General features: G+C 36.6%; 1 protein-coding gene across 1 annotated transcript; it reads right to left on the reverse strand.

Annotated features, from left to right (window-relative positions):
• Positions 1 to 350: 350 nt before the first annotated feature.
• On the reverse strand, positions 351 to 7432 carry LOC130799607 (uncharacterized). Its single transcript, XM_057662750.1, has 7 exons — positions 4008 to 7432; positions 3759 to 3917; positions 3483 to 3662; positions 3197 to 3391; positions 2502 to 2600; positions 1819 to 2400; positions 351 to 1291 (listed from the first exon to the last, which is right to left on the reverse strand). Exons 1-7 carry the CDS (start codon positions 6939 to 6941, stop codon positions 926 to 928), a joined length of 4515 nt encoding a protein of 1504 aa, XP_057518733.1. The 5' UTR covers positions 6942 to 7432; the 3' UTR covers positions 351 to 925.
• Between the last annotated feature and the right edge of the window lie 306 nt (positions 7433 to 7738).

Raw genomic sequence — 7738 nt, forward strand, 5'->3', positions numbered from 1 at the left:
TAAGACAAAAAAAATAAATTAGTTGAAGCATTTACGTAGATAAGATAAAGAAAGACATCAAATTGGTGGATGAGATTGAGAAAAACAATATATGTTGGTGTCGATAAATAAAAATGTAGAAAAATTAGTATGACAACCATGATAAGAAAATCTAACAAATTGAGAAAGACAGAGGAAATATTTTGTAACAAACACTTGAAAAAATCATATTGCACTGGGCAAAAGTATTTGAAAGGCTCTTGTAAAACAAAGAACCTATAAATTGTAAACTCATTGTATTACAATTTTAGGAGGAGAATTTGTTTGACATAAAGTTAGCAAAACGTAAGGGTTGCAGTAGTGGAATTAAGCCTTAAAATGGGCATTTTATATATTCATGGGTGTTTTACGAGTCAAAGTTTGTAGGTTAAAAAATATATTCATGGGATGGCCAGATATGGCACAAGTATGGCAGTCTCATTGGAGAATTTGTGGGATTTATTAAAAGAGCTTCAAACACACATATCATGAATATGACTATTAAGCCCAACCCAATTGACAATGAACCTGCACCAGCATTGACACAGGAACACAAGGAAGCCGCGAACAAGTTAATCCTCTTTCCAAGTGATCTAAACATGGCCATACATCAATCTTCTGGCTATGGATCCAAAACAAATGCACAAATAAATCACAAAAACAAAAATTAAACTGTCCCATATTAAAGAACCAATTACAAGAATCACTCGAATTATTATTAATTATATGAAGTAACTCTAATACAATATAGCAGTATATATCTATTCCCATCATAATTTCCGCAAACAATCTATGGTTGAGTATAAATATAACATGTAAGAGAGGTAAAAAGAAACCAGCGCATGACCAATAATTGAATATCGTAGTTGGAAAAAGAAAAATCAAACCTATATTTATGTTTATACTTCTACTGACTGGTTGAATCAGAAAAATAGGTCTGGAAAAGCCCAACGATATCTAAATTCCCCAAAGGAAATATAAGAATAACAGACAATATAGCTAACACTAACCACCATGCCCATTGTGGTATTCTTCTCTTGTTCCGATTGCGAAGAGAAGCAGGGGGAGCAGGAATCGATTTTATCGTCTTTACCTGCTTCGTATATAATGCAGGTTTGTGGGACTTCTTTACCACTGGAGCTGGTGGATTCTCGGTAACTTCCGATTCTCTGCTTGTTCCAGGTGATGACGGTTCTGCCAATTGACTAGGCTCAGTTTCAGATGTTGAGGATGCAAGGCCCTTCTTTCCTTTCTTTGCCCGCTTATCCATCTCCTGCATAAAATCAATCAATTAATAACACTTGGGAAGGCACATTAACTGTCAAAAAGCGTTATTTCAGAAAAGGCATTAAAAGAAGGTTTTAGTGAATAACATTGATTTGCGAAGTTAACAAATCGCCCTTATGTGGTACGATTTCATAAGCCACGATTTTATAAGGCAATAGTTTTGTTATTTTAATTTACCTTTTTGGTTTTGTTTGTTTTACTATTATTTAATTTTGTCTTTTTGTGATGATTTATAAATCACGATTATTGATTTAGGAATTTCTGGAAAAGGGATAGAGGGACTTTATTCACAAATTTTGATCTTAATTCAGGTTAATTGAAGGATTGGGTTATGCAATCTAATCTTTTCAGGTACCAAATGTGATTTTTAATAAGAACTGAAATAATTACATCGCATGAATTTTGTAGGGTTAGTGGTTAGGTAGGGTAAAGTCCGTTTGAAATGCAATTTTACGAAGAATTTTCAGGCTTTGAGTTCAATACAGTTTTGAATAGGTTTATAGAGAGATTAACCTTTTTCTTTTCTTCAGCTTCCTTTTTAGCTCTAAATTCTGCCCTCGCTTTGGCTTTCTTTGCCATTCTTTCCTTCCTCTCCAGTGCTTCTTGAGCTTTAACTTTCTCCTCTAATCTACGTTTTTCTCTCAATTCGGCAGCCTCCTGTTGTCGTTTTTTTTCCTCCGCAATCCTGGCAGCCTCTTCTTCCTCTTTTGTCAACTTTTGCTCATCATTCTTCTCTTCTTGCTCAATTTTACCTGATGGTTCTGCTAAGCTGTTTTTTGTGGTAGGTTCACCCTTGTTTTTGGCAAGGGCGGGTTTTATCTTCTGCTCTACGACTTTCTTTGAAGATTCCTCTTCCACTTTTTTCTCAATTAAAGGAAAATCTCTTTCCAAGGAAACAGTCTCAATCATATTGACCTTAGCCGAGGTGTTTGATCTATAATCAGAAACATTTACCAACGCTGGAGGCTCTTCATCAGGGCCAAGAGATCGACCATCCAGCGTTCTAAATCTCCTCAACGTACTCTTCATGTTGTATTTGATGTATTCCTTCCGGAACTCCTCATTATTATTCCAAAGTTCCATGAATTTCTCCACCTTGACGGAAAAAATGGAAAACCTCATCAATGATATATGAAACTAGACAGAACAAGATAGTGCCTATTCAAAAAATTGCAGTGTTGCAATTCTAGCCATACCTGATTTACACAATGTTGTTCAAGATTTTCCAATTTACCACTCTCAGCATAAGCATAAGCTTTTTTGGCATCATCCTTGTAACCATAGAACAGCTTGTTCTGCCATTAAAAAAACCAAAAACACAAGATCATTTAAATAGCTAGAAATTATATCTGTCGCATTTCATTTCAGAAGATCATCCGAAGAACCAAAAAACATGTTTAACATGCAGTCTCAGCTTAGAAAAGAAAAAACACATCAATAACTGCTTATACTGCAGGAAGGCATTTCTCTTGGCAAGCCGGTTTCTTGGGAAAAATACATCAACATTAATCTGGTCAGATTGATTAGTTATAGTGTCTTGACCTCCAAGGCCAATGAAGCAGTGGGTAAACTATTGTTATGGAAAGGATGAAATAGAAAGTTTTTGATGTACTAGGGAACAAGTAAATAAACACATTTCAGCAATCAAACCAAATAAACAAAAAAAGAAAAGAAAAAGAAAAAATGCATTAGCTAGTAAAGCATTATGTGTCATACAAAAAGCCCAGGTCGTCCAATTCTCTGTAATCACAAAGTCAAGGAAAGTAAACACCCAGGCATGAGATGGTGTCACTTTTGTTAAAATAATAATAGTCACTTAACCATTAAACTGTAAAACCAAAGTTTGTTCAAAAGAATCACATTAAACATTCATTAAATGGAGAAAACGAACCTTTTCAAGTGCCTGCTGTTTCAGGTCCTGTAACTGACTATATGCCTCTTGTCGAATATCATCAAGTGATGAGAGTTCAACTTTCAAATTATTTAGCAAGGCACTTTGTTCATCATATGGCTTCTTTACAGCTTTACAACTTTCACATGCTTTGGAATAGCTATCTTTTAGAGCATCCAATTCTTTCTTTAAGACCTGTATTCCAAATCAAAATAAATCAGGGAGATTCAGTAATTTTGTTGTAGAACATAAAAAAAGAAAACAAAAAAGAAAACGCAGTACATACCTTTAATCGTTCCTCTGTTTCAGCTCTTCGACCCATCGCCTGATAGAGTTCTTGTTGCCTCTGAGTATTAGCAGCAAGATGTTCACGCTGTTGGTTCAATTGCTTTATTTCACGGATCAGTTTTTTCTCTTCTGTCAAACTCATGGTTTCATGTTGTATCTTCCGCTCCAAATTAAGTATCTGTTTAGATACAAAAGTACATAAAATCTTTGTTTAAAAAATGTCTCACATATACTATAAAACACATCGGGAAATGTCATTTTACAAAATGCCTACCTGACCATCAACATATTCAACTGTAACTGCATTCTTGGCAAGGTTTATCAAAGACTGGGAGGAGTCAATTTCCCGCTTTTTGGCAGTCATCAAGTTATATGCAGCTCTCTCTTCAGATTTGGAGGTGTCATAATTAGATTTCATTTCCCAAAAAGCAGCCTGTTCAAATAAACAAATAAATAAGTTTATCAATAAGTAAGAAGCAAAGAAAAAAAAAGCCAATAGACAACAGTTTGCAGTATGTTTCACCTTTTTCTCCCGATAAACCTTACGAACAGCATCTCTTTCCAGTGTCTTTTTATTTACTTCAATCTCTTTTTGTTTGATCTGCTGACTTAGCTTCACATCATCAAATCTTGGGAACCTGATCAAGTAGTAGAATGGACTTCTTACCAAATCAGGATTAGCATCTAGTCCATCAACAGAATCAGCCCACGATCCCTCCTGAGGAGACGCTGAAACCTCACCCCTATCAATCTTCTCTGAACTCACAACTCCATCACCTATTTTATGGCTGGAATCTTTAAAATGTACCCCATTGGCCTCAGCCTTTGAAAAGGTGAAACCATTTGCATTGCCAGCAATTAACTTGGGTATCTCAGCAGAAAAATCTGATTTGGTGGTAGTGGATTCATTTGATCGAGTCAAAACATCAGCTTGAATATTAATAAGATCATTATGCAAAAAGGGTGCTGTGCAATCAAAGGAACCAAAGCTGATATTGGGTTTCAAAATGTTCATAGAATCCCTACTATTCTTGCTTACCATATCAGCCTCATCATTTACAGGTTTCACTACTGATTCGGTACCATTACCAGGACAAGGAAGGACATGGTTGCTATTTTCCATGTTGGGCTGAGAAGATTCAACAGCAGAGCAGCTAACGCATTCATCACCAGCATACGAACCATACTCAACTCCTTGTTCTCTTGTAATGTCTGTGTCACAAGGAACAGGTAAGTCCATGTCACTGCCAACAGGTCCAACAGGTACAGCTGTATCACCATCTTCAGATCTCAAGCAACTTTCAGAATCACGAGAGCACTCAGGACCAGCAACTTCGTTCCCTGAAACACTGATTTCAAGATGACAAGCATCTTGATCTTTGCTTTCGTCGTCAGAGGCTGCCTCATCTGGAGACTTCAGTATCAACTGGTTGGTCGCTTCTTCACCAGTTCCGGCTTCTTCAACGTTCGCATCCTCAACAAGAACTTTCTTGTCAATTACATCAACTAATTCAGTCTCTTCTGCCACATTTTCTACAACAGAAGCCACAGAAGATTCTAGGCTGCCATCCATTTGAATACTAAACTCTGCTTTTCCTTCTCCATCAGCAATGTGCAGGTCATGAACAATCACAGGCTTGTGTAATTCACCAGATTGTATATCCTCTGCTAAAATTCCAAGGCTTGGTTTAGCTTCTGGCATCAATTCAGTAGTGATTTCAACAGATTGCACATTAGTAGTACTTTTTAGTACTTGAACATCCAACTCTGACTCGATCAACTCTAAATTACTCTGATCATCTGCTCCTTCAGACAGCTTATGGACATCTTGTATCTTCTCCGGACATTCTTCTAAATTTCCGATTAAGCCTGAAGCATCTTTTTTCTCGTCATTCTGCTGCAGTTCACATACAGTAGCCTCTGAATCCAAAGAGTTAACATCATGAGAGCCTCTTGATGGATCTGATTCTTGTCCCAAAAGTTCAGCCTTTGCTTCACCTGGAACTAAATTCTCACTGTCAGCAGGTTTTAAATGTAGCTGCTCACAGTTTGCTGACTGAATCTCAGTGGGTGCATCATCAACCGAAAATAACTTATTCCCACTATTTGGGGCCTTAAATTCACCTTCTGATGGTGGTGTTTCAGCACTGCCCTCTTCTTGAGACATATGGCTGGCATCTACCCCAAGAGGTTCCAATTGATCAATGACACTATCCCTGGGAATGGTTTCTGTAACCAAATTCTCATCAATATAAGAATTAACATTATTATTGATCTCCTCAGGATCCCCTACCTCAGCCTTCCCTACCTCATTCTCTAAAATCTCCGATTGCTTAGTCTGATTCTCATTCCCATCATGATGCTGCTCCTCATTTTCACCATCAGTTACATATAGCTCAGGTTCTTTAACTATAATCCCGTTTTGCACCTTATCAGATCCATCTACAACAAGCAACTTCCTATTTTTATCATCATCATCTAACGAAGGATGACAAATGCCACCAACGAATGTATTATCCTCATCTCCTTTCACAACACCAAATCCCCCATCCTTGACCTCATCCTCAACAAACTCTACACATCTTTCCTCCACTACTCCCAAACCTCTATCCTTATCATCAAACTCACTATCAACATTATTCTTGTCACCACTCTCAACTGCCATTTCCCCATCCTCGATTTTTTCCTCACTCTCCGACTTGATTTCTCCATTCACCTTTAGACAACTTTCCTCCACTACTTTCAAATCTCTATCATTAAAATCAACACTATTCCCATCACCAGTCTCATCTACCAATTCATCATCCTCAATTTTGTTCTCATTCTCCGACTTGATCTCTCCATTCACCTTTAGACAACTTTCCTCCACTACTTCCAAAACTCTATCATTAACATCAACACTATTCCCATCACCAGTCTCATCTGCCAATTCATCATTCTCAATTTTGTTCTCATTCTCCGACTGGATCTCCCCATTCAACTTTAGACAACTGTCCTCCACTACCTCTGAACCTCTATCATTAACATCAACAGTATTTCCATCATCAGTCTCATCTGCCAATTCATCATTCTGAATTTCCTTCTCATTATCCAACTTGATCTCTCCATTCACCTTTACCAGCTCACCGCCCTCACTCTCCTCTTCTACGGAAACACTGGCCTCGGTCTCCAATTCACCACCATTATTTAATTTACGATTGCTAATATCCAATTGATCACCGCCTTCCAATTTGCCTTGACACGGAGCAACATCATTCCCTTCGACTTCTCCATGATTATCCAAAGCAACATCACTACCATTAACAAATACATAATCATCCTTTCCATCACCACCATTGCACTCAAAACTAGTTCCACCTCCACCGACATTCGTCAGAGGTAGATCCTCACATGAACTCTTCACCTCCAAACCATGCTTCTCTTCTCCTTCAATCTTAAGCGCACTATCAACCGTCATTTTAAGAGAACAAAAACAAATTCAAAAAATTCAACTAATTCAACGATCAGATCACAAACAGATCACCAAAATTACCAATCAAAACTTACTCAAATTTCAAATACATAAAGATCCATCAAGCAAATCAACAAGTCAAACGGGCAAAAAAGTATCAATTCAACATAAATTCTCAATCAATGAATTGAATCAAAAGCAACACAAAAAGTGAAGTCGAAATCAAAAACTCACAAACAGAGCCGAAATCCGAAAAAATAATACATGATTTTCTGAAAATCAGCAAGAGAAATGCGACATTGTTGGAAAAAATTTCGAGAGATGTCAGATGTTAGGGTTTGTGGATCAAGGAGAGAAAAAAAATGAAATAAGCAGAGCGCGGTGGAGGAGGAGAGAGAGAGAGTTTGAGGGGATGAAATAAGGAGAAGAAGAAGTGGGAAAGAAAACGTCGGTTTTCTCTCAAATTAAAAAGACGTCGTTTTTGTATTTGACTATTTAACGCTGCTAATTAAACTCAAACTTGAATTTCCAAAAGGGATTACCATTTATATGTTAAACATCGACATTAATCTATTGATAAACACACTATCTTTAACACTTTGTCAAATTAATTATTAACTCTTTGTAAATAATTTAAATTAGTATTATATTTAAATATTATCATAAAGATATATTGCTTAATCGTAATGAAAATATATATTTATTGATTTATTAAATATTTTTTTACATTGTGTTTTTTTTGTCTAGTTTTGTTTTAGTTTTTTTTGCTGATATTTGTCGAACAAAGGGTTTTTTCACAGCAA

This window comes from Amaranthus tricolor, chromosome 14 (assembly GCF_026212465.1).
Source record: "Amaranthus tricolor cultivar Red isolate AtriRed21 chromosome 14, ASM2621246v1, whole genome shotgun sequence".
NCBI lineage: Eukaryota > Viridiplantae > Streptophyta > Magnoliopsida > Caryophyllales > Amaranthaceae > Amaranthus > Amaranthus tricolor.

Excerpts from the sequence above, each read along its gene's own strand:
- LOC130799607 (XM_057662750.1), bottom strand. The coding sequence starts at position 6,941 with ATGACGGTTGATAGTGCGCTTAAGATTGAAGGAGAAGAGAAGCATGGT. Across the intron at positions 3,663-3,758 it reads TTGAATATGTTGATGGTCAG|ATACTTAATTTGGAGCGGAA; the intron begins GTAGGCATTTTG and ends GTATCTAAACAG. Across the intron at positions 2,401-2,501 it reads AACAACATTGTGTAAATCAG|GTGGAGAAATTCATGGAACT; the intron begins GTATGGCTAGAA and ends TTTTCCGTCAAG.